At 36.4% G+C, this 25,824-nt stretch overlaps 1 protein-coding gene across 3 annotated transcripts in view; it reads right to left on the reverse strand.

The window, feature by feature from the left end:
- Positions 1-25,824, reverse strand: part of DOP1B (DOP1 leucine zipper like protein B) — a 151,809-nt gene that overhangs the window by 38,861 nt on the left and 87,124 nt on the right. For all 3 annotated transcript variants that reach the window (XM_074213945.1, XM_074213944.1, XM_074213943.1), the window contains 8 exons: positions 24,254-24,354; positions 23,668-23,858; positions 20,772-22,389; positions 19,402-19,516; positions 13,527-13,715; positions 10,639-10,755; positions 10,262-10,396; positions 5,634-5,689 (listed from right to left, as the gene is read on the reverse strand). In XM_074213945.1, coding sequence (XP_074070046.1) covers positions 5,634-5,689; positions 10,262-10,396; positions 10,639-10,755; positions 13,527-13,715; positions 19,402-19,516; positions 20,772-22,389; positions 23,668-23,858; positions 24,254-24,354 — 2,522 coding nt within the window. The remainder of the gene's footprint in view (positions 1-5,633; positions 5,690-10,261; positions 10,397-10,638; positions 10,756-13,526; positions 13,716-19,401; positions 19,517-20,771; positions 22,390-23,667; positions 23,859-24,253; positions 24,355-25,824) is intronic.

Below are 25,824 nucleotides of genomic sequence, written 5' to 3' on the forward strand. Positions count from 1 at the left end.
GGAAAAAAAAGCTACCATCTGTTTCAGAATTTGTTCTGAAAAGGTAAATGGCCTTTGTAGTACTTAAGGTCATATGCCTAAAGAAGGAATCTATAAATAAATATCGTAAACTATGAAAAACAAGGGAATGTTCCTCCTGGTAGGAATATGAGGAATCCTGGTAGAGATACAGAAGTGAAATTTTACTTGCCAGAATAGTACAAAAAGTTGGCAAGTACATTGTAACTGCTGAGCTGAACTCTTGTGATCAGAATTAGAGGTATCAATAATAGCTGAAAGGTTGGTGAATTTTTTTTTAAATTTAATATTTATTTATTCTCATTTTGTATAATTTTTTTATACATTAATAAAATATTCTTGTTTAAGAGTAAACAAAATACCCCCTCCCCCAAAACTATAGACTCACTTGAGCAATAAAGTAAAGGGGAGAGAAAAAAAATTAAAATTAAAATTAAAAAAAGTAATAGTAATAACTGTAGGTATGGCCAGGCTGCACAGTGGATGGTGCACCAGCCCTGGAGCCAGGAGCACCCAAGCCCATATCTGGCCCCATACACCCAACAATCACCCAGCTGTGTGACATATAAGCCACCCCAACCCTACTGCCCTGCATAAACCAAAAAAAAAAAAGAAAAAAAAGACCTAAAATAAAATAAAATAATAATAATAATAGTAGGGGCGGCTGGGTGGCGGACAGAGCACTGGCCCTTGAGCCAAGAGCACCTGGGTCCGAATTTGGCCTCAGACACTCAACGATCACCCTGCTATGTGGCCCCAGGCAGGCCACCCATTTGCCCTGCAATGGCCCCCCCCCCCAAATAATAATAATAAAAAATGTGCTTCAGTCTGTGTTCCAACATCACCAACTCTGTTGCGGGTGGATCACATTCTTTATAAGTCCATCACAAAAGTTACTTCCATATTTTTCCACCACTGCCATTGCTGATCGCAACTCCCTCCTTCCATATTTCTCCACTACCATGTACTATATTTTCTCTCTCCTTTCACTGACTCTGCTGTAGGGTAGCTGAGTGGACCAGCAGACAGATCCCTGGCCCTGGGGCCAAGAGGCCCCAAGCCCCCATACCACCCCTTAGGCCCAGCATCCACCTGGCCCTATGGTCCCGGACAGGCCATCCAATCCCAGCCCCTTGCAAGAAGTAAAAAAGAAAATGTGTTATATCTGACCACTCTCCCCACCATGGTCCATCCTCTCTTCCATCATTCACATCCCTCCCCTTCCCCCTGTCCCTCCCCTCCTTCTTACTCCAGATGCCTAAACCCCATTGAGTATATATACAAATATATATATAATATATATATATATATATATATATATATATATTTGTATATATACTGTTTCCTCTCCTAGCCACCTCTGATGAGAGTGAAGATTCCCTTATTCCCCTTTACCTTCCCCCCCTTCCATATCATTGCAATAGCTCATTGTAATAAAGAAAAATCTCTTGGCCTATTCCCTCCTCTCCTTTTTCTTTCTCCCATTACATTTCCCTTTTTTCTATTGACTCCATTTTTACACCATATTTTATCTTCAGATTCAGCTTTCTCCTGTGCTTCATCTATAAAAGCTCCTTCTACCTGCTCTATTAACTGAGAAGGTTCATATGAGTATTAACAGTGTCATTTTTCTATACAAGAATACATGCAGTTCATCATCATTAAGCCTCCTATTTCCCCGTCTCCTCCAATCTCTATGCTTCACCTGAGTCCTTTATTTGAAGATGAAACCTTCTGTTCAGCTCTGGCCATTCTAACAGGAACACTTGAAATTCCCCTGGTTCATTGAAAGTCCATCTTTTTCCCTGGAAGAGGATGTTCAGCTTTGCTGGGTAGTTGATTCTTGGTTGCATTCTAAGCTCTTTTGCCTTCTGGTATATTATATTCCAAGCCCTATGAGCTTTTAATGTAGTTGCTGCTAAGTCCTGTGTGATCCTGATTGCAGCTCCACGGTATCTGAATTGTGACCTTCTGGCTGCTTGTAATATTTCCTCTCTGACTTGGGAGTTCTGGAACTTGGCTATAATATTCCTGGGGGTTGGTTTTTTGGGATCTCTTTCTTGGGGGGATCAGTGGATTCTCTCTATTTCTATTTTGCCCTCTGCTTCTAGGATATCAGGGCAATTTTCCTGTAGTAATTCTTTGAAAATGATGTCAAGGCTCTTTTCCTGATCATGACTTTCAGGTATTCTAATAATTTTTAAATTATCTTTTCTAAATCTGTTTTCCATATCAGTTTTTTTAATGAGATGTTTCACATTTTCTTCTAATTTTTCATTCTTTTGGTTTTGAAGTATTGATTCCTGATTTCTCATGAATTCATCAGTCTCCCTGAGTTCTATTCTTTGAAGGATTTGTTTTCTGCAGACAGCTTTCTTATCTCTTTTTCTATCTGGCCAATTCTGCTTTTTAAAGCATTCTTCTCCTCAATAACTTTTTGAACTGTTTTAATCCATTTGACCTAAGCTGGTTTTTAGCATGCTATTTTCTTCAGCATTTTTTTGGATCTCCTTGACTAAGCTCTTGACCTCTTTTTCATGTTTTTCCTGCATCTCTCTAGTAATTGAAAACTAGTAATTGGAAAACTAGATGAAAAAGCTTACTAGTATAATGAACCAAAGGTCTTTTGCATGATTATTTTTCTAATGAACTATTAAAAATTCCTTGTGATAAGAACAAAACAAAACAAAAATAATTGGAAGTCACTGGATTTCATTGAATGGGAGGGTGACATGATTAGATTTGTACTTCAAGAAAATCAATTTGAGCTCTGAAGAGATCATGAAAAAGGGTAGAAACATCATTTGTACAAAAATATTCATAGCAGCTCTATTTGTGGTAGCAAAGTATTGGAAATTGAGCGAATGTCCATCAACTGGGAAATGGGCGAACAAATTGTGGTATATATATATATGTTATGAAACACTATTGTTCTATTTGAAACCAGGAGGGAATGGGAATTCAGAGAAGCCTGGAGGGATTTGCATGAACTGCTGCTAAGTGAGATGAGGAGAATCAGAAGAACATTGTACACCCTAACAGCAACATGGGGGTGATGATCAACCTTAACAGACTTGCTCATTTCATCAGTGCAACAATCAGGCACAATTCTGGGGTATCTGTGATGGAGAATACCATCTGTATCCAGAGAAAGAATTGTGGAGCTTGAACAAAGACTATTACTTTTAATTAAAATACAAATAAAAAAAGTCTTCTTATTATGTAATCTTGCTATGTATTATATTTTATTAATTTTTTTCTTAAGGATATGATTTCTCTCTCAACTAATTCAATTTAGAACCATGTATAGCACAGAAACAATGTAAAGACTAACAGACTGCCTTCTGTGGGGGAGGGAAGAGAGATTTGGGGGGAAATTGTAAAATTCAAAAATAAATAAATAATTTTGTTTTAAACATTAAAAAAAAGAAAATCAATTTGACAGCTGAGTGGAGGATGGACAGACTTGAAAGGGGAGAAACTTGAGGTAGGAAGATGAACTATAAGAATCAGGAAAATTTCCCAAGATCTGTAAGTCAGACACCAAAGGTAACTTCTCCAGAGAAATTGCTTTAGCATCAGTATATGTTTCATTTTAATTCAGTAAACATTGAAGTACCTACTATGGGAATGGTACTGTGTTAGTTCCTAGGAATGTAATTCCATGCTCAAGCAACTTAAAGTCTAGGATAAAAACAAGGTATGTACACAAATAGCTATGATACAAACTGGAAAGTGTGTTGGACTTGAAACGAGAATAGAACTGAGTTAGAATACTACTTCCCAGTAATTTACAGTTTCCCTGCTTAAATGATGATGATAACATTTATAGAATCTAACTTAGAGGATTACTAAAAGAATAAAATGCAATTGTATGAAAATTACATTGGACTATATAAATATAATCTCTTATCATCACTATTATTATGAGATTAGGTTGGAAAGGTAGGCTGGCTTCAGATTAGGGACATCTTTGAATGACAGAATTAGAAGTTCATACTTTATTCTTTATTTCTTCTCCCAGCTTTGCCTTTGCCTTTCTGGACTTCAACATCATGCCTCAGTTACTGTTTTACCTGTGAACTTGAGCACCTGGCACCTTTTTCACTCACTCTGGAACGTTCCTTCTCCATGCTGGCCTCATTCTGCCACTGGTGAATTTCTTCTAGGACCCTCTATTTTGAGGACTGACCCAGAATGGCCATGCTTTATTCTCCAACCAGCTGTACTTCTGACTCTCTAGAATCTAGACTTTGTCTCCATGCCTCTGGACTTTGTCATCATATTTCTGGCACATGCTTCCTGTCTCCCGTTTTTCAGCTTTATTTTAGGTGTTATCTTCCCCTGTTAGAATGTAAACTCCTTAAAGGAAGAAACTGTTTTCTTTTGTATTTGTATCTTCAGTGCTTAGCACAACCCCTGATTAGACAGTCATTAATAAGGGCTTGCCATTTGCCTTTAATTAATTAATTAACTTTTTATTCCATAAATAGCAGGAAGGTCCTAAAGGTTCTAAGAAGAGAAATGTAAAAAGAGAAAAATAAATGAATATTATATCGAGGACAATGAAGAGGTGTGAGGAAAGTAGGTATCTATGAAGAGAGGGCAGTGAGCAAGTTGTATCAGATAACCAAGAAACTCTGAAGAACAAGAGGATTAAAAAGCTACCAACAAAGAATTGTATGATGGGATGAGAAGATGGACTGATCATGTAGAGAGGGTGAGGAGTTATGGCAGATAGACTGCCAGATTACTCCATCTGGATAATGTCAAGATTAAAAAAAAAAGAAGGGGCATCTAGGTGATGCCATGGATAGAGCACTGGCCTTGGAATCAGGAGTACCTGAGTTCAAATCCAGCTTCAGACACTTAATAATTGCCCAGCTGTGTGACCTTAGGAAAGTCACTTAAAGTTTTTTCTAATAGATGAAGGAAAATCTGTAGATCTTGGATTAAGCACCTTGTTTGAAAATAATGTGCCTGTTTTTTTTCCTAGTTTTTCTATAACTAACAAAGCGAAGCTGAAGCTTACATAATAGTTGATATTTTCCATAACACTTTCTGGTTGACAAAGTACTTTACTTATATAATCTTCGGAAGGTTTATGGAAATAAAACTTTATAATAACAATTAATCTTTTTTTCCTTATTCTTTTAAGGGGCATTTCTAATAAGTATTTTCAGTCATTTTTGTGGTTATTCCTTTAAGACCTTTTATTTAATTTATTCGGTCTTCAGTTTCCTCTTCCCTAAAACGACGGAGTTAGAATAAATTTCCTATAAAGTACACTTCAGCCACTACAGCTTATGATCCTTTTAAAAGAATACTATTTTGGGTCAGGTTTTATAACAAATACTGCTTGACTGAATATTAATATAGACCTCACAAAAAGCAGTTTAAGTCTCTAGTGAGATTTTCTCTATGCTATCTGCTTTCTCTATTCTCTCTGCTTTCTCTATGCTTGGAGAAGAAATGGAAATATCATCTGGATAATCTCCAAACCAAGACTCTAAGTTAGGAATAAAATCATTTTTACTACTGGATGTTAGTGTAATAGAATCTGTGACTTGGGAATACTTGATCAAGAAAATTACACAAAATAAAAACTCAATTACCTTTGAAGGTAAGTGTAGCTGAAATGCAACACTGGGATATCTACTAGAGATGATTTCTGAAAATAAGCACAAAAAAATTTCTATTATTCTATAGAAAATAAAGAAACAATTTTCAAATACAAGGAATATGACATTTACATAATAAAAATCATACTTCATTTATTATTTCATAACAATTCAACAAACATATATTAAGCATTTAGAGGATATGTATAGTAGGACAACTGAGTTCCTTGATACAGTTTTTCCTGAGCCTGACAGTACTTCTTTTACCCTGTTTGAACTCATCTTCCTGAATTCAATTTCCTACTCTGGGTGTTTGTGATGTCAGGTCTTCTCAGACCTGTTGGATACTCCAGAATACACAAATTACTGTAACTTAATGACTTATTTTTCAGATAGAAATAAAGGGGGGTCTTATTGAGAGAAGCTAATTGCCCTTATAGCCTTGTGCATATTCTTGTTGTGCTAGGTCTAAGTAAACCTGCTCTTTTATTAAATGTTATGAGAGACTCATTTAGTCCTTACATCAAACTGCAAGGTATTAGGCAAAGGAAAACAATATTCTTTATTTCTTTTTTTTTTTTTGTCAGGTATATGGGGTTAAGTGGCTTGCCCAAGGCCACACAGCTAGGTAATTATTAAGTGTCTGAGGCCAAATTTGAACTCAGGCACTCCTGACTCCATGGTTGACACTCTATCCACTGCACCACCTAGCTGCCCCAGAATATTCTTTCTTAAAGTTTAAAAAGATCTCTTCAAGAAAATTAGAAATATCAAGGGCACATTTCATACAAACATGAGCATGGTTAAAGATAAAAAATAGTAGACATTCAACAGAAGCAGAAGAGATTAAGAAGAGGTGGCAAGGGCAGCTAGGTGGTGCAGTGGATAGAGTGTCAGCCATGGAGTCAGGAGGACCCAAATTCAAATTTGGCCTCAGATTATCTAGCTATGTCCTTGGACAAGTCACTTAACCTCATTGCTTTGTAAAAACTAAAAAAGAAAAAAAAAAAGAAGAGGCAGCAAGAACTATTCAACAAAGATACATAACATTACCTATAAAGCACAATAGTGTGGTTTCTGATCCCGGAGAATGACGTTAAGTGGGTCTTAGGAAACATTGCTAGCAATAAGGCAAGTAGAAGTGATGAAATTTCAGCTGAGCTATTTATAGATGATGCTGTTAAAGTGTTACACTCAACATGCCAGCAAATTTGGAAAACTCTACAGGAGCCACTGGTTTGGAAAAGTTCAGTTTATGTCTGAATCTTAAATAAAGGCAATGCCAAGGAATATTCAAATTACCAAACAATTGCACGCATTTCACAAGTCAACATGGTTACACTTAAGATTCCACAAGTGAGGTTTCATCAATATGTGAACCAAAAATATGTTGGTTTTCCAAAAGGCAAAGAAGTTAGGCACCAAAAGTTCAACATTAATTGGATCAGAAAAACATCTATTTCTGCTTCATTGACTACACTAAAGTCTTTGACTGTGGATCACAACAAAATAAGGCAGGTCCTCAGAGAAATTAAGTATCGGATCATCTTACTTGTCTCCTGAAGTCAAGAAGTAGCAGTTAGAACTGAACATGAAGCAAATGATTCATTTAAGACTGAAAAAAAGAATACAACTCTGTATATTTAACTCGTATGTAGAATCCATCATGTAAAATGACAGGCTGGATGAATCAAAAGATAGAATTAAGATTTCTGGGAGAAATATCAGCATTCAGATATTCAGATGTTGCCACTCTGATTGCAAAAAAGTATTAAATCAGAAAAATTAAGAAACTTCTTATTGAGGGTGAAAGAGTAAAGTTTAAAAGCTGGCTTGAAGTTTACCACCAAAAACACTAGGATCTTGTCACTTAGTCCCTGGCAAAGAGGAGAAGAAATGGAAAGAGTGTCAGATTTTATATTATTAGGGTCATATACATATGATGACTTTAGCCCTGAAATAATGAGATGATTTCATCTTGGAAGGACAGTTATGGCAAATATGGATAGCACACTAAAAAGCAGAGACATCTGCTTTGTTTGCTAGCAAAGGTCCATATAGTCAAAGTTATGAGTTCTCCAGTTATAATGTATGGCTATCAGAGTTGGACTATAAGGAAAGCTGAAGGCTTTCAAATTGTAGTGCTAGAGACTTTTTTTTTAGGTTTTTGCAAGGAAAATGGGGTTAAGTGGCATGCCCAAGGCCACACAGCTAGATAATTATTAAGTGTCTGAGACCGGATTTGAACCCAAGTATTCCTGACTCCAAGGCTGGTGCTTTATCCACTACGCCACCTAGCCGCCCCAGTGCTAGAGACTTTTAAGTCAAATCAATCAATACTTAAAGAAATTCAGTCAAGGGATTCACTAGAAGGTCAAATATTGTAGTTGAAGCTTAAGTATAATGAGAAGATGGGACTCATTGAAAAAGATTCTGATGTTAGGAAAGACTGAAGGCAAAAGCAAAAGAAGACAGTAGAGGATGAAATGGACAGAGAGTGGCAAATAAAGAAACTTGGAGTACTATAGTCCATGGGGTCACAAAGAATTGTATGGGATTGTATGACTGAACAACAACAACAATATATCACACAAATAAATGCAATGTTATTTGGAGCAGGAGAGACGCTTAATACCTGGGCTGGGTGAGAGGATGGGGAAGTTAGGTAAGTCTTCACAAAAAGAAGTAGTTTCGGAATTTAGGAGTGAGGAAAGAGGAAGATTCAAAGATTTTAAGAGTTAGTGTTTTCCAGACATGAAGGAAAGCTAGAGTGAATATAGTGAGTTGAGAATTAGGGGACTGATTTCAGGCAATAGCTAAAAATCCATCATCCCAGATCTGCAACTAGAATATATGAAATATGAATGGAAAGGCATGTTAAATCTAAATTGTGATGAACCTGGAATGTCAGGGAGAAGAATTTTTAAATTTTATTTTACCAGCATTAGGAAAACACTGAAAAACACAGTGAGCTCTATATCCAAGTATGATTATTTTGGCAGCAAGGTCACCATGGTTCTGCAATATACTCAGTGTTCATCATTCACCGATATTATTTTTGTAACATTCTGCTATGCTTGGAAAATTCAAATATTCAATCTGGCCAGTGGGGGTGTCCTCATTATAAAGAAGGAAAGGTCCTGTTGAAAACAGAAGTTAGGGATAGAGAAGAGTATTTGGGAAGAGAAGATTTGGAATAGCTCCTGGGGAGAATGAGGAAGAAAGTCGGGGTGAATAAAAAGATTTTATGTAGGAATAAAAACTTTTAAGTTAGGTGATATGGGGATCAAGTCAGTATGATTTTTCAAGAATTAGTCTTATAATAATCTTTGGCTTGGAAAACAAAGTGAAAAAGAAAACAATTAAAGACAACTTGGATTGGGAATAAGCAAAGTAAACACTGGAAGGACAAAGGTGCATGGATCGAAGGGAGAAGTCTTTGCTTTGCTGAATTATTTAACTATAGATTCAATGACAAGACATGAAGTTAAGACTAGAACAAGTGTGGTAAATTAGGAGAATAGTAAATTATTGAGGGATCAGAAGTTATGAAGAGGATGAAGAGTAAATTTAGGAATAAGAAAGGATAAAATGACTCAGTGTGAAATAGGACACTTTTGGATTATAGTGATTTCATTGTTTAAAGTGATATGAAAATAGTGATTAAAGGAGTGAAATTGATGAACAGATTATATTGAGGGATCAGTGTTCATATTAAGGTAATTAAGGACAAGAGCAGGAATAAGGGTAGGAAAAAAAGATTTTATGAGGCAGATGTTGTATTCATTGAGTTTAGAGACCAGAGAGCATAAAACATATGAATGGAGAGAACTTTAAAGGAAGCCAGTTGACTGAGTAATGGCAAGAGGAGAATAAAAGAAGCAGTGTGGAACAAGGAATGTGCAGACCTTCCTGTTGTTTGAATTGTCCTGAGGACTGGAAGAAAGACCTGCCAGTTTTAGAGGGTTTGGCAAAGAATGAAGTATGTGCCTTCAGGAGTAAATCAGGTTTCAGCGAACAATAAAATGCTTTCAAGAACTGAGAGAAAAAGATTGCTTCAAAATTGAAGTAGATTTATGTTTCTATAAAAAAAAATTAATATGAAAGACTTCATACAGATCTTCTGTATTGTGCTTTCACAGTACCTTCATAATTTATGCAAACCTTAGTTTAATTAGATACTTTTTGCAGAAAGCAATAGATTTAATAATTGATTTTTAGGATGGAATGAAAATTCTGAGTGTTAATTATATTACCTTAATTGGAAATTACAAAATCTATAAACAAAATACATTACTTTTATAGTGTGGGGGGAAAGGAACAAGAAGAAATATAAAAAAGCTAAAATGATTAGAAATGAAATTTTTTTTCATAATATTGTAACATTTAAGAATTTCATTATCGTGATTGAAGTATGGAAACATTTAATTACATTAAAACTACCTTACCCACATGGTTCCAAAAGGACATAAAATTCAGTTTGGAAAATTAAAAAAAAATGTAGGATAATTAATTTAACCAAGTTTTACTACAAGCAAAATGGAACTCTATGCCATGGAAAATTTGAAAACAAGTTTCTAGAGGTGACAGGCTCCAAAATACTTTAGTATCATATGCATTACCTCTTCTCCTTTGATTTGTGATGGTTTCTTGACAACTTCTTTCACTAGGTACAATATTGTGTCAGTTTTCAATGAATTAAGTGAAGAAATCAAATCTACAAGGGTCAGCTGAGAGGTACTTGCCACAGGGACAATCTGTTAAAAAACCCAAGGGATATTAAAAACATCAAAGAAGAAAAGAGTGAAAGGGAAGACAGGAAAAAACCCCTTTTTTATAGATATGGAAATTTAAGAAATAATATGCTAATAAAATCCAAATATAGCTTCCTATATTAACATGATCAGTAAGAAAAAGGCTAATATCACAAGTTCCACTGTTTAGTCATTTCTTAAAGCAAGATTTTGATATTCATCTTCCATGAGTTATTTAGTTTTACCTTACTATGATGCTTAGCTTTCTTTCTGTTCCACACTGCTGCAACTGCTGCTGTTAATTGGACCCCAAGATGAATTCCCAGGGGGTTCAAGAAATCTAAAATTTTTTGTCTTATGGTCTAGAAAATAAAAAAAGAGTTAACATACAGTTAATCATACTAAAATATTAATTTGTGAAAACCTTTAAAATTTCTTTACCATTGTAAGGCTTCAACTCTAAGAGATTGTTGAGAAACCCAGCTCAGTTTTCACTCTATTTCCTCTCTACTCAAATCAGAATCTTTTTTAGGTTTTTGCAAGGTAAACAGGTTTAAGTGGCTTGCCTAAGGCCACACAGCTAGGTAATTATTAAGTATCTAAGGCTGGATTTGAACTCAGGTACTCCTGATTCCAGGGCCGGTGCTCTTATCCACTGCACCACCTAACCACCCCTTCAAATCAGAATCTTGAAGAGAAAGCTGGAAATTAGAAATCGACTAACTGTCCAATGGTTCTATCAACTATATATATAATATATATGCATGTAATCATATATGTGTGTGTGTGTGTGTGTGTGTGTGTGTGTGTGTAATTGCAGAGAAAAAGAGAAGAAATCACTTCCTTTTTCCTTCCCCCCAACTGGTCTACTCTCAATTTATGTGACACAGTCAGGAAAACTCAGAACTTATGACAAAGCCCATTTCAAAGACATCTATATGAATACAAGTACCTCGATTCCAGATTTTTCTGAGGATTTTCTACATTACACAATTGTGTATATTATACAACTGAATTATGATGTTCTTTGTGATAACTTGACTTTAGTCAGGTTCATCTCAAATTTAATAATATGCAGCATTATAGCAGTTCTAGATGCTTCTCTGACTTCCTATAATGTGGAATGATGATAATTTGGGTCTATGCTCCAGGAAAGTCTAGAGTCACCTGGACTATATAGTATATTAACATAACTGTGATAGAGTAATAATAATTTGTTTTAACAAGTTTTAACAAGTTTGTTTAACATTTGTTTTAACAAGTTCACTCAAAAGAAACTCAATATCTTTTATTGAAGAACTCATAATGAATGACATAATTACATATAGTTAATAGAGACATCACTAAATATCTTTTAGAAAAAATATTTTCTCTTTTAAAAGCTCAAGATCTAATTGAAGAAAAGGGCTTATAGTGAAGTGTTAAAATAACTATAGAAATACATTGAACCAGGTGATTCCTGAATGAAGTGAATAAAGTCCCTTGGGTAACTTAGAAAGAGAATAAGTGAGATATCACAATTATGGGACACTTTCCCTTGATTGCAGGGATAAGGGGCAGGCACACTTAAAAGTTAGTCTAGGCAGAAGTCAGAGTTATTAGGAGGAGACATGTATAAGATACAAAGAGGTAAAGGAGAGAAGGTTGAGAAAGAAATAATGTGGCAATGTTTGGTTAGAACACTCATGATTTACAGCAAAAAAAAATTAGAATTTTATTGTTTGATGCAAATTCCCAGACTAGGACTTATACCAGGAAAAGAGGACTTATTCCGGGAAATGCAACTAGTCAATGAATAATCAACAGTGGTAGAGTAGCTGGGCTGGTGAGTAGGGTTGTCCAACCACTTCTAACTGAAGCAGTATTGAAATAATACTATTTCTGTCTCTCACTTCTCTGGGAAGGATTGCTCCTCAACTGCCTCCTCCCAAGACCATTTGTAATAAGTACATCCAGACAACTAGATGGTTCAGTAAAAAGAGTACTTGGATCTTCTTCCTGAGTTCAAAGCTAGTCTCAGATACTTAATGGTTATATGACCCTGGGAAAATCATTTAATTCTGTTTGCCTCAGTTTCCTCATCTGTAAAATGATCTGGAAAAGAAAATGGTAAACCACTCTAGTATCTTTGCCAAGTAAACTCTAAATGGGGTTACAAAGAGTTAGTTGGACATGACTGAAAAATGAATGAACTACATCAACATCTAGACTGGCAAGGGCCTGTGTTTAACAGTGTTTAGAAAGACAAAGTAAATGTTTAAAAGAAAGCTATGCAGACATTTCTGTAGCCTGAAGGAAAAATTTCAGACTTTCCACATAGAAGTTTCAAAGGAAAAAAAGGATAGGTTGAGTTGAGTTTAGCAACTTTCCCAATTCTCCTTGGGCCTGATGAAGTTTGTTCTTCATTGTCAAAAAAGATCATGACATCAGGAGGTGACGCCATGTCAAGTATGTGAATGCAATTTGAATGAGGGGGACTATGCTAAGTCACCAGCCTCACTTTCTCTTCCAGAGCCATCTGGGTCCAGTCGTCAGATATGAATCAGGATGACAGAAGATGGCTCTGGATGGGAGGCAATCAGGGTTAAATGACTTGCCCAAGGTCACAGTTAGTAGAGTTCCATGTCTGAGGTTGGTTTTGAACTCAGGTCCTCCTGCCTCCAGGGCTGGCGTTCTATCCATTTTGCCACTTAGTTGCCCTTGTGTCTGATGGTCCCAAAACTATCAGTCTCATTGACCTGACCCCTTTTTTTGAGCTGATTGTTTTTCTCAATAGTCTTTCACTTTCCCAAATCCACATGATTTCTGAAAGCATTCATGGGATCAGAAGCTGGTTCCTATTTAGCCATGATTTCAACCTCAATTGAGTTTTAAAGGTAGGAATGGAGGTGGGATGGGTTGGAGAGGCAGGGGTGAAAGGACAAGGAATGTGGGCTATTATTGATTGTCATCAAAAAATGCTCCTTTGTCTAATGGAATATTAACTAAACAAACCAGGGGAGGGGGACAAACTTGGTCACCACTCAGTTCCAACTGAAGGTTTTAAAAAAAAATTTTTTTTAAAGGAAGGAAAAAAGTAGTAAAGCAAGAGAAGGAAGAAAGAAGAGGACCAATATTGGGAAGTACTTCTTACTTTGGTAGCTTTAAAGTAAACTAAAGATGATCCTTTTGAAGATCCAAAGAAATCAGCTTGTCTTTTTTGGGTTTCTTCTTTTCTAATTACACTCCACAGAAGTGACATAGTGTTAACAATTCGAGGTAATTCTTCCAAAATGGCATTCTTGGCATTTCTCAAGTTGATAGGGTCACTTATAGAAGCTGACTAAAGAAGCAAAAATCACATACATACATATATATTGTAAAGAACCACCATTATTCTTTCACCCAGAGCCCCTTCCCAATAGATATAAAGTCCTTTAGGTCAGGGGAAAGTTTTACTTTTTTTTTTTTAATCCATAGTCCCTTATGTAATGAAGACATTTAATAAACAGTTTGCCTGGTTTGGCCCCAGCACCAAGGATAACTCATGATCATATATGTTGAAGCTTAAACAGTTAGAAGAATTGATCTAGTTGACCCTGGTCTACCTCCCTCTGTCTTTTTGCTTGCTGCGGCACAGTTAAAATTTAAGTTTCTTAGTTCCCTCTTGCCCTTCTTGTCAATCCAAAGGTTCATAATGTGAGTGATAAAAATACACTAAACAATATCTTCATGGACTGATCTGAGCAAAAGAAAGTTTTTATTTGCTCTTCTGGAGAGAAGGGTACACTGAAAGTCTCACAAAAGTAGTGAACATCAAGGAGCTGCAAAATTATAAGGCCTGATGTAGTGCCCCCCTCCCCCCCCCGCAATGCCCTCTCCTTCAATCCATTGGTTGGGTCTCCAGAGTTATAATCTATACATGAAAATCTACCCAGTAACAAAGAAAAAAATATTACCTCGCCATCCAAATGGTGAAAATATAAAAAAATTTTTTTAAGGAATTTCTATACCTATCTAAGTGAAGAAATGTCTAAGTCAAGGTCTTTCTTGGAATAGTCTGCTGTCCTCCTAGTTAGTAAAAAATACCTTTATCAGAAAGTAGGTGCCTTGCTTGGAATGCAAGGTCTTCCTTCTAAAAATAAGTTTGTTTTTGTCTTAATGTTTCTTAACCCTGAGAGGACTTCAATAAGAATATTAACCCTAAATAGAAGGTTTTATTGGGAATATTCCACTCAATAACATTGCCTCACCCTTCAGTGCCTATTAGTTGCATGTCAGCTTTGTTTAGAGGGTCTATATAAGCTTCAGTATTGAGTAGTTCTGGATTTGTGCTCAAGTCTTTTTTGTTTTTTTGTTTTTAGATTTTTTTGAGGCAATAGGGTTAAGTGGCTTGCCCAAGGCCACACAGCTAGGTCATTATCAAGTGTCTGAGGCTGGATTTGAACTCAGGTACTCCTGATTCCAAGGCCAGTGCTCTATCCACTGCACCATCTAGCCGGCCCTGTGCTCATGTCTGAGCCACCACCTTTGTTTCCCAATGGGTCAGTGCAGCAAGAAGAGTCATATATTCTGTTGACATCTCTTCATCTTCTTAAGGTACCTTGTCTTACATAATTATATGCTGAATTAAACTTGAATTTGTAAAATCTATAAGATGACTGGCTAATGTTAGACTGTCTGTTATAGTGGAAGAGTTCTCCTTTCTCTGAAAATAACAGATCCATATTTTCATATGACATGAATACCACAACTTTATTAGAAACTAATTTATTCACTTTTTAAAAAATTTATTTTTTATTTTATCTTAGGCAATGGGGTTAAGTGACTTACCCAAGGTCACACAGCCAGGCAATTATTATCTTTTTTAGGTTTTTGTAAGGCAAACAGGGTTAAGTGGCTTGCCCAAGGCCACAAAGCTAGGCAATTATTAAGCGTCTGACTCCACATTTGAACTCAGGATCTCCTGACTCCAGGGCCAGTTCTCTATCCACTGTGCCACCTAGCTGCCCCTAATTTATTCACTTTTTAAAAAGACATTTAAGTGATATGGATAGGAAACTTTATTTTGGCATGGAAGTTTGTGCAATTATTTCTTTGCCTCTATGTTCTTATTGATAGAGTATTTTCTTTTTTTTCAATTGGGAGGCAGTGTGCCAAAATGAAGGCAGAGGATTTGGAATGATATTACTGAGGTTCAAAGACTTGCCCTGTTGTTTGTCCTTCATTCTAAAAGAAGACCAAGAAATCAAGGAGGTGATGCTGAGATGTGCTAGTGAGTTCGATATAAGTGAGGTCACAAAATTGCCAGCCTCACTTTCTCCTACGGAGCCATCTGGATTCAGTGGCCATTTATGAATCAGGAGGTTTGGAGTTAGCCCTGGATGCAGTGGGAGAACTTGGCTTTTTAAAGCTAAGTCTTTTCCAGGCCATAGCATTAAAATTAGGTAAGACACAGATGAGGCAAAGAAGCCAAGAAAAACCACTTCCAAAAAGTAAGGAAAAAAATTATCGGAAGAAAGAAACCCTTAGAATATTTCAGTGATTAAGGCAGGTGAGAAAGAAGCCAGGAGTCTATTTTGCATAGATAAAATAAAATCAATCTAGGAGGGGAAGACCCTCAGGGTCTCTGGACAAAACAGAAACAATTTCGGTTTAAATTCTTTCTGAATCAATCAGGATGCAAACACTAGCCAAGTGGTCTCAACCTAGGACCCAATCAAAGACAGCCAGAATGATTTGAAACCTAAAAATCCCAAGAAATCCTAGTAGGACAAAGGAGAAGGAAGGGAGGAAGGGGAGGGGAAGGGGGGGAGGGAGAAGGGGGGAGGGAAGGGGAAGGGGGAGGGGGAAGGAAAGGAGGGAGGGAGGATACTCTTTACTTTTATACTTTTACCACTCTGGGCCTGTCACTTAACTTCTTCAGTTTCCTTAACAATAAAATAAAGGAGTTGAAGTGGCTGTTTAAGATCTTTTTCGATCTATGATCCTTATTAGGTCTTATGACCCAACAGATGAAAATTACAAGATAGGAACTAGATCTGTGATTTCATTGGTCCATGGAATTGCCAAATGAGCAAACTCCTTTTATCAATGTAGGTTAACATTTTCTCTGCAATTTTTTTCCTGCCATCTTTATCATCAGCTGCTCTGTTTGGTTTTGACTCCACAACATCATGCCTTCTCCCCCCATGATAAATTTATCATCAGGAATCTCTTTATCTTGGAAATAAGTTCAACTTTGATACTCAACACCTCCTCAGCATCCTCAGTTCTCTCTCTCTCTCTCTCTCTCTCTCTCTCTCTCTCTCAGAAATCTCTGAGATTTCTTCAGTAGAATATTATAGATTAGAACTATGTCTCTTCTGCCCCTCCTCCCCTGACAAACAACTTTTGGGATATCAGTGAATGTTATTAGGACTGGAATGTAAAGAGCAAACTGACTTTTACTGAGTCTTCAGGAAGGAGTCATGTCTCTGGATTAGTTTATGTGTTTGGATTGTAAAGACCACATTTTTTTTTTTTTTTTAGTTTTTGCAATAAAAGGCATAAAAGGCAATGGGTTAAGTGGCTTCCCCAAGGCCACACGGCTAGGTAATTATTATTAAGTGTCTGAGGCCAAATTTGAACTCAGGTACTCCTGGACTCCAAGGCCGGTGCTCTATCCACTGCGCCACCTAGCCACCCTTAAAGACCACATTCTTAACTAATGAGGATGGGTCATTAGGAACCACATATATTCTCTGTTGCTCGTTTCTCATGTTACCCTTTTACTCTCCCATCTAAATGGCTGAGTAGGGGTCTGATTCTTGAGAATTATAATAAAGCTTTTTCTCTCTATACCTTGAGAAATCTCTGAAATTTATTTAAATGGCATTCATCCCACACAACTCTAATATCTCTGTCAAGAAAACTCCATTGAGAGTTGGACACAGGGGCAGCTAGGTGGCACAGTGGATAGAGCACCGGCCCTGGAGTCAGGAGTACCTGAGTTTAAATCTGAGCTCAGACACTTAATAATTACCTAATTGTGTGGCCTTGGGCAAACCACTTAACCCCATTTACCTTGCAAAAAAAAAAGAGTTGGACACAACTGGACAGCAACTGAACTGAAACTCTACTTGGTTTCAACTACTTGGTTCATGCCCCTAAATAAATGGGAGTGATGCAGAGAAAAGATAGAGAATTATGAAAGTAGTAGAAACAAAATCTGATTGTTCAATCTGTTAAATGCTCTGGAGATTATGAATGTAACAGAAAGAAAATCTGTAATCTTAAATGATATTAAATCTTGTTAAATTTGTGAAGTTCTTCACTCTTGAGATGTAAATTGATTCCCATTGTTTCATTGTTTAATGTAAAATTTGTATCCTGATCTCCTCAGGCTTCAACCCTCAACTTAATTCTAATCTGAATAAGGGACAAGACCATAAAATCTGAGTTGGACCTCTGCTCAGGGCCAGTAGCCTCTATCTCTCTCTTTACCTATCACTTTCTTTTCTGTTGTAACTTCTTTTAATAAAATCTCTATTTTCTTTTTTTAATTGTTTTTTGAATTTTCCCCCAAACTTGATTCCCCCTCCCCCACCAGAAGGCAGTCTGATAGTCTTTACATTGAATAAATCTCTATTTTCTTCCACACCTGCATTCCTGGCTCTGAATTGTGATTCACGACCTCCTGGTGCTTCCCTTCCCTCTTCTCTTGCCCCATCCCTAGCTTCATTTTGTGTATTTTATTCTCCCATTAGAATATAAATTCATTGAGGACTGGGACTGTGTCTTTTTTGTACTCCCAGAATTTAGCAAAGTGACTGGCATAAGGTAATCATTTAATGTTTATTGACTATTGATTATGAATTCCTAATCTGAGAAAGTTGTCTAGACACAGGTGTCAAACATGAGCAATGCTACTGAGTGCAACCAAACCAGATTAAAATCTACCTGGAAATATTTAATAACCTAAAAGTACAATAAAACACAGATCAACATTTGCATTTTAAAACTAAATTAATATGTCCTGCAGGGATCTATATAAAGATTAGTAGCTCCCATTTCTATTTGAGTTTGACATTCGTAGTCTAGTGACTTGCTCAGGGTCTTCCTGGCTTCAAAGTTTGTTTTTGTTCCTTTTTTGGGGGGTTTTGTTTTTATAAGGCAAAGGGGTTAAGTGACTTGTCCAAGGCCACACAGTTAGTGTTGTGTCTTAGGTTGGACTCCAGGGCCAGTACTCTATCCACTGCGACACCTAGATGCCTCAGTCTGTTATTTTTCCATTCTACCACACTGCCTCTCACTGATGAAAATACATTTTAAAATTAATCTCAGTTAAACACATGATTTTTTATTCTTAATTTTATATTATTTGTGAAATTCAGTGTTAGACAAGGTCATAGAAACACAGAATCTCAGAATTAAAAATTCTTTAGACATCATCTGAGCTAACCATTTTCCTGATGAAGGAATCACACATTTTTAGGACACAGAGGCAAAATCTTTTATATTCAGTTTCCTCTTTTATAAAAATGAGAAAAATGAAGCAGTGCACTGGATAGAGCCCCATTCCTAGAGTCAGGAGACCTGAATTCAAATTCAACCTCAGATACCTACTAGTTATATGACCTTGGTCAAGTCACTTAATTCTGATTGCCTCAAAGAAAACCTCTGAAGTCCAAACAAACCAATAACAATAACAATAAGACACACAACAATTAGTAGTCAGAAGCAATCAGAAGAGGAACTGTTGTGAGACCCGAATAAAGCAATATGTATAATAATATTACTAGTTATGTATATTACTAGTTTCAAATATATATGTATTAGTCTTATAGCTTTTGCTTATTCACCTCCAGTGATATCAATCAATAAAAAAAATTTATGTATCAGGTACTGCAGCATAAAAGCATAAATGTAAATCATAGATCTAAACTGAAAAATATAAATACTACCACTTTTCTGAAACACAAACGTAACCCAATGCAGAAAAGACAAAGTATCCCAAACAGACTCTTGAATTCAGAGAAAACAGTTACCATTTTTGTTTGGTTGGGTTGTTGTTCCAGGAGGCAGAAATGACTAATAGTGGTTAGACCTTCCAAGAGAGTGAATGGATAATCTGGAGAAATGTTCTCCCTCTTACAGGATATGCTTTGGAGGAAAGGTGATAAATAGTTTTAAGAATTATGAACTTCCCCAATATCACTGAAGATTTATTTCTGTTACTTTTGAATTTTTTAAAACATATGGTGAAAATTATCAAATAGACAAAATTAGGTCACAAAGAATATTGATTGGTACTTGACATTTAGCTTAAGGTCTTGATTAACTTTGAAGATAGTGGGGCACTATTGATTTCTCACTCTGCTCTTTCATCCCTCCTTTCCCTGCCACTTCCCATGGCCCACTTCCCTTCCTCTGACTCCAAGAGGTTGGGAGTTAGGATGGCAGTCATGGCAGCAAGTTTGTTTGGTCTGCCCAATATGTCATAGGGACTCAGGCCCCTTAATTGTATATAAACATTTTTGATAGGTAGCATGGCAGAGCAGAGAGAGTTAGAGTTAAGAAATATCATCAGAAATGTCTGATCTTCCCTAAATATGTACTAAACATGAGATTATAAGCAAGTTACTTTGCCACATAAAGAATCAGATTTATAAAATCAAGATAAATATTTCTGCAAACATGGGGGCAATGATCAACCTTGATGGACTCACTCATTCCATCAGTGCAACAATCAGGGACAATTTGGGGCTGTCTGCGATGGAGAATACCATCTGTATCCAGAGAAAGAACCGTGGAGTTTGAACAGAGTTCAAGGACTATTCCCTTTAATTTAGAAAAAAAACCCGATATCCTATTGTTTGATTTTGTTATCTCTTATACTTTATGTTTCTTCTTTAAGGATATGATTTCTCTCTCATTACACTCAATTTGGATCAATGTACAATATAGAAACAATGTAAAGACTGACAAATTGCTTTCTGTGGGGGGGGAGGGAAGTCAGACTGGGGGAAAAATTGTAAAACTCAAAATAAATAAAATCTTTAAAAACAATCTCTGCAAAGGATTATAGTAATAAAAGTGCTTTGTAAACTTCAAAGGGTTATACAAATGATAATTATTATTTAAAATGTATTTTATGTCATTTAAAATTATTTTCCTTTTCACAATGATTCTATTAAAGAAATTTTAACTTTTATTCCTATCCTATGGATAATCCTTTATAATTGATTTGCTATCTGTCATTGCATTTAGTAAACAACTAAGACAATTAGGATTAAGATCCTAGATATTCTCTTTTTTATAATGATTTAAAGCAATGTTCCATCTATAATCTATTTCAAATCAACTATTCTGTACTATAGACTATAATGGGAAAAATATGCATACTGCTACATCTTACCTGTTAGAAGACTTCACAAACTCATTCTCATACTGCTTGACCAGCTCATCTAGATTCTTGCAAATTTGTATAACAAAAGGAGCAACAGTCCAACCTAATGATTTCCCAAAGTATGGTAAAGAAGATGTGACCAAACTAACCCAAGCTGCGTGCATCCCATAGCCACACTCTGGCTGTAAACCTCTCACTACAGCAGAGATGAACAGTCCCTGAGAAGTAATTGGGTGAGGCTGGACATATTGCATAGCACTGATAGCTTCCTGAAATTTGAGGGTTTTCTGCCATTCCTTGGACAGATCTGATTGATTTTCCAGTTCCTCTTGAACCTTTCCCAGATGGTGCTCCAAGATAATCAGGATTTGCAGGAGTTTTAGCAGCTCAATCTGCAAGGGATTCCATATCTTATCCTTACCAAAACTAATCAGACATTCTTCAAAAAGTATCTCTTCTCGAGAAGGCTTGGTTTGATCTGAGGCAAGAAGTTCATACTGCTTCTTACTACTAAACATGGAAACAGATAAAGAGAGGAGGACAAACTCTTGAACTTTGCACCTCTCTAGTAAATTCTGTATGAAGTCTACATTCTTTCCCTTAAATGATTTGGCGACATTGGTCAACTGACTCATGATCCGAATCAAGACCTCCACACTCTTGATCTGTACAGCTTGGTTGCCAAGGATATCTTGGTGGGCTACCTGTGCGTAGCTTGGAAAGTATGAACGTAGGAAACTCAGGCAGAGGTAAATAAGTAGCTCAATCAAAAGGGAATGAGGGCATGTGGTGGGGGACTGAGTCTGAAGCTTTCCATAGAAACTCTGTCCAACCAAAGCTTCTTGGTGGCGTGCTAAGAGGTTATAGATGAGGTTCAAATGAGAAGTGGAGCTGGAATCCATGTTTGTTCTACAAACCGCCTCAATGAATTCTTTGGGGTTGGATTTGAGCACTGTCTCTAGCACGGAAAAGGCATATAGGACTCGTTTGGAGTCATAGGGTTGTAGGTATAACAGAATGTGTTTAAATAAAGCCTCATTCATTGCCTGCTTTTCCTTCTGCTGCTTCAGTAACTTGGACATTGTGAGAGTCTGATCCACATCCACTTCCTCATCACTAGAGAGTGACTCTGAAGCTTGGGTCCTGTCGGAGTCGACCCGAACTAGGTTCTGTTTGGTAGCTGTTTTAGAGACCTGAAGTTTGAAAACAGATTTCGAGGTGGAATGCTTAGGTTGAACTCTATCATGCACAGGGCTGCAACAGTTATCTTCACTGCTTAACTCGTGAGGATCCAGGGAGGGTGTTGAGAAGGAGGAAGTATTTTCACTATCAGTATGTCCTAAGCTTGTATCTTCTGACTCTGTGTGTTCACTGTTGTCCTGAAGCTCACCTTCTCGCCTGTCAGGAATGTCTGTGAAACAAGGTACATCATCATCATCATCTAGGTCATTTCTCAGCTGAAACTTCTCTGGGTCTTTCTCCACTTCAGCCCAAATAGCCTCCCGGTCTACAGTAGTAAACTGATTCAAAGGCAGGTTTTCATGAGAGCTGCTTTGATGAACTTCAGACACCCCATATATTTCTTTGAAACAAGACTTTTTCTTGCTAAACCAATGATGTAAATACTCTGCAAGTGAAGAGATAAACAAATTTTTAGAATTGAAATAGCAAATAAATTGGTTCTTTAAAAAAATTTTTTTTTTAAATTTATATAAGGCAATGGGGTTAAGTAAGTTGCGCAAGATCACACAGCTAGACAATTATTTGAACTCAGGAACTCCAGACTCCAGGACTGGTTCTCTATCTATTGTGCCACCTAGTTGCCCCTTAAATTGGTTCTTTAAAGAAGAGAGAGACTCATGGATAATAGTAATTTATTCCACAGTCCAAATAGCTGTAGAGCAGTCAAATGATTAATTGTGGGTAAAAGAAATTATTGTGAATAAATATATGTATATGTGTGTGTGTGTGTGTGTGTATTTTACAAGGCAATGGGGTTAAGTGGCTTGCCCAAGGTCACACAGCTAGGTAATTATTAAGTGTCTGAGGCTGGATTTGAACTTAGGTATTCCTGACTCCAGGGCCGGTGCTTTATCCACTGCGCCATCTAGCCACTCCTATACTATCTTTCAACCTGAAAATGAGGGAATGGGCTATTCACATCCAGAGAAAGAACTATGGAGTCTGAATGCAGATCAAAGCAGACTATTTTCACTTTTTAAAATCTTATTTTTAGTTTTTTCTTTCTTGTGTTTTTTCCTTTTGTTCTGATTCTTCTTTCACAGTATAACTAATATGGAAATATGTTTAACATGATTGTGCTTGTATAACATATCAGATTACTTGTTATCTTAGGGCAGAGGGAGGGAAGAGTGGGAAGGAGAAAACTACAAAAAAAAAACCCTTTATATATAATTGGAAAAAATTAATTAATTACTAAAAAATTCCATTTGCTCCAGAGACAGAGAAAGCTATTATTTTATTTTACAATAGTATAATCCTATCTGCTGAAGACTTTTTTGGTCTGTCAATAGAGGAATCAGATTTTTCAGGAATAGTAGGAAATGGCAGCTAGGTGACACAGGAGTCAGGAGTCAGGGATACCTGAGTTCAAATTTAACCTCAGACACAATATTAAATTATCTAGCTGTGTGACCTTGGGAAAGTCACTTAACTCCATTGCCTTGCAAAAACCAAATACCAAAAAAAAAGGGATAGTAGGAAACCAAGAAACAAAATGCATGTCTTATTATATTATAAGTGCTGTCTCTTCTGATTAAAAAAAAAACAAAAAAACCCCATTAACATCATCATCACTACTATAATATTCCCCTAAGTTATGGCATGATTCTTTTTTATGGGTCAGTACTTGCCCATGTCTACCCATTACAGTGTAGTTAGTTACCTGCTGAGTTTTTCCTCTTTATGCAGTGAATGGATATTCTCTGTGTCTTCGGGTGAAGTAGAAATAAGAGAATAGGTTCCAAGATGCGGGAGACATCATTGAGGGAAAGGGCACGAACCAACCAGCCCTGTGCTGCTGCCCCAATGGCCTCATCAGAACAAGTCAGGCTGTCCAGTACTACAAACAAGGACCTGCAAAAAAATTCTAGTAATTCATGTGCTGTGAGAAAAAAACTAAAATACTATTGACCTATAACTGTTAGAGTATGCCAAAATAAAATATCTCATGCTTTCAAATTTAAAACATTTCAACTGTTTAAGTATTTTTCCTATTGATGATCCTGCCCCACATCAAAAAAATTAGTTTACCTTTTCCCCAATACTGAAATTTTCCTCTTTGTAACAAAGAAAAAACAAGTGAAACCAACAAACTCCATAACCATGTCTGATATCATTGTGTCACTTTCTGTAACTCTGGTCCCTCATGCTCTGAGGAGCAAACAATGTTGCATCAATTTGACTGCTTTTGAAAATTTTGTTCAAAGAAATAACAAATGTCCAATGAAATTTTGAAGTTACCAACTTACCTATCAAAGGAACGATTGTGGGATGTCACTCTGTTGCTTTGGATCTCTCTTGTTAGGTGCCAGATTATAGAAAATCGAAATATTGCTTCCAACCTTGTGTCCTTGAATGTAAGATAAATGGAAATGAAAAGGTTGGTTCAGCAGAAGAATGCACTATTTTTAAAAATTAAATTAATTAATTTATTTTGAATTTTAGAATTTTCCCCTAATTTCACTTTCCTCCTCCCACCCCCCACAGAAGGCATTCTGTTATAACATTGTTTCCATGTTATACATTGATCTAAGTTGAATGTGATGAGAGAGAAATCATATCCTTAAGGAAGAAAAATAAAGTAAGAGATAGCAAAATTACATAATAAGATAACAGGTTTTTTTAAAAATTAAAAGTAATAGTCTTTGGTCTTTGTTCAAACTCCACAATTCTTTCTTTGAATACAGATGATATTGTTCATCACAGATACCCCAAAATTGTGCCTGATCGTTTCACTGAGGGAATGAGCAAGTCCATTGAGGTTGATCATCACCCCCATGTTGCTGTTAGGATGTTCAATGTTCTTTTGGTTCTGCTCATGTTGCTCAGCATCAGATCATGTAACTCCTTCCAGGCTTCCCTGAATTCCCATGCCTCCTGGTTTCTAATAGAACAATAGTGTTCCATGACATACATATACCACAGTTTGCTAAGCCATCCCCCAATTGAAGAACATTTGCTTAATTTCCATATTTCAATAAAGTGCAATGGAAAACTGCCTCTGTATCCTAGAACCAGAGGGTAAAATAGAATGATAAAAATCTACAGATCACCTCCTGATGAATACTCTCAGGAATACAATAGTCAAATTCCAGAACTCCCAGGCCAAAAAGAAAATAAAAAATACTTCAAGCAACCAGAAAGAAACCATTCAAATATCATAGAGTTAGTCAAGACCACATAAGATTTAGCAGCTACCATGTAAAAAAGAGGAATATGATGGTTAAAGGCACTAGGATTACCACTGTGAATAAACTACCCAGCAAAACTGCTTAAATTTTTTGGGAGGGAGGGGGAAATGGATATTTAATGAAATGGAGGACTTTCAAGCATTAACAACTAGAACATTTTACTTCCAAATATAAGATTTAAGTCAAGCAAAAACAAAAAACAAAAATGACACACATGAAGTAGAAATCATGAGGGACAATATAGTTAAATTATTTATGTTCCTATATGATTAGATGATACTTGTAACTTGTAATAACTTTATCGTTCTTAAGGAAGTTAGAAGGACTCTACGCATATAGAGAGCACAAGAATGAGTAGATTATGTTGGGATTATGTAAAAAAATGGATGAACAAAAAAGAGGGATACTCTGGAAGGAGGAGGATTGGGAGGAAGGAGGGGAAGATGTACAGGGAAAAACTTTTATAGTAGAGGGGAAAAATACATACACTCAATTGATTATAAAAATCTATCTGAAGTGACAAGAAATTAGGAGAGAAAGGGAATAAGAGAAAGGAGGGATGGTGAAAAGGAAAGGCAGGTTAAGAGAGTGAGTGATCAGAAGCAAAAAATACTTTTAGGTCAAGAAAG

Source organism: Macrotis lagotis, chromosome 1 (genome assembly GCF_037893015.1).
Source record: "Macrotis lagotis isolate mMagLag1 chromosome 1, bilby.v1.9.chrom.fasta, whole genome shotgun sequence".
Classification (NCBI taxonomy): Eukaryota; Metazoa; Chordata; class Mammalia; order Peramelemorphia; family Peramelidae; genus Macrotis; species Macrotis lagotis.